The 1,162-nt window shown below is 68.2% G+C and overlaps 1 protein-coding gene across 1 annotated transcript; it reads left to right on the top strand.

Moving 5' to 3' along the window:
* Nucleotides 1-279: 279 nt before the first annotated feature.
* EMIHUDRAFT_256863 (hypothetical protein) lies at nt 280-665 on the top strand (the record flags this gene model as incomplete). Its single annotated transcript, XM_005765722.1, has 2 exons — nt 280-333; nt 429-665. 2 exons carry the CDS (start codon nt 280-282, stop codon nt 663-665), a joined length of 291 nt encoding a protein of 96 aa, XP_005765779.1.
* Between the last annotated feature and the right edge of the window lie 497 nt (nt 666-1,162).

Here is a 1,162-nt window from a genome sequence, read left to right as displayed (position 1 = left end):
CTGGAGATGACTGCTCTATTTATTTATTTAGCAGACAACCCGACGGGCGGCACCCCCCATCCCGTGTTCCCGTGTTTGTTCCCATAAGAAACGTGCATTTGAAGCCACTGGCCCATTCGGACGTTATCTTGTTGGGCCCGCGTTCCGCGTTGACGGGGAGTTTTTCATCTGCAGGCATAAAAAAAAGTCGACACCGTGGCGTGATACGAGCTCTCGATGCCTGCTCAACCATCTCCCCGTCGTCGTCGCCAGCGCGAGACTCGTGCGCTAGAGATCGACATGGCGCTGCCTGGCTCGCCAGCTCCGCGCCGGGCTGCCTCGCCGGCAAAAAGGGTGGTGGGCTCCGCGCCTGCACAGCCACGCGCAAAGCGCGCCGCCTCGCCGGGCTGCCCTTCCTAACCTGCATCTGCGTCGTCTACTTTGCGCAGGGCTTTCGCGCCCTCTCCGGCCTCGCGACCCAGTTCTTCCTCAAGGACTCGCTCGGCCTCGAGCCGGCCGCGATCCAGAGCCTGCTCGCCACTGCAGCGCTGCCGTGGTCGGTCAAGCCCCTCTACGGCCTCGTGAGCGACGCCGTGCCGATCCGCGGGCAGCACCGCAAGCCGTATCTCGTCCTCGCCGCCGCCGTCGGCCTCGCCGCGTGGAGCGGGCTCGCCGGCTTGACCTGAGCAACAACGCTCTCTCGGGCACGCTGCCCCCGGATGTTGGCGCTCTTTCGCAGCTGGAATTCTTTACCCCATACCCCGCAAAAAGTCCGAACCCAGGGCGCTCTTGGGTGTGGGCGATGTCGGCCAGCAGCAGCACCGTAGTGCCCTTCGCTCGTCCGGCCAGCGCCGTGGTCCCACCTCCAAGCGAAGGCGACCCGTTGGCGAGTTGGTGGTTCTCCGAGAGCCCTCAGCTGCAGCACGGGCAGGGACACCGCGGTGGCCGCGATGGCGGCCGCAAGGGCGGCGGCGGCCGCGGCGGCGGCCGCAGCGGTGGCCGCCACGGAGGCGGACACGCTCGCGGCGGCCGTGGCGGCAAGGGCGATGCCCGTGGCGCAGCTGGCGGCGGCGGCGGCGGTGTCGGAGGCGGCCGTGCCGGGAAGGGCGTTGACGCCGCTGGCGCGCCGCAGCTCTGCCACTTCTTTGAGAAGGGGCGCTGCAAGAGCGGCTCGGCTTGCCAG

Source organism: Emiliania huxleyi (assembly GCF_000372725.1).
Source record: "Emiliania huxleyi CCMP1516 unplaced genomic scaffold EMIHUscaffold_5375, whole genome shotgun sequence".
Lineage (NCBI taxonomy): Eukaryota > Haptophyta > Isochrysidales > Noelaerhabdaceae > Emiliania > Emiliania huxleyi.
Note: the sequence above shows the minus strand (reverse complement) of the source record. Positions and strands in the feature narration are given on the sequence as shown.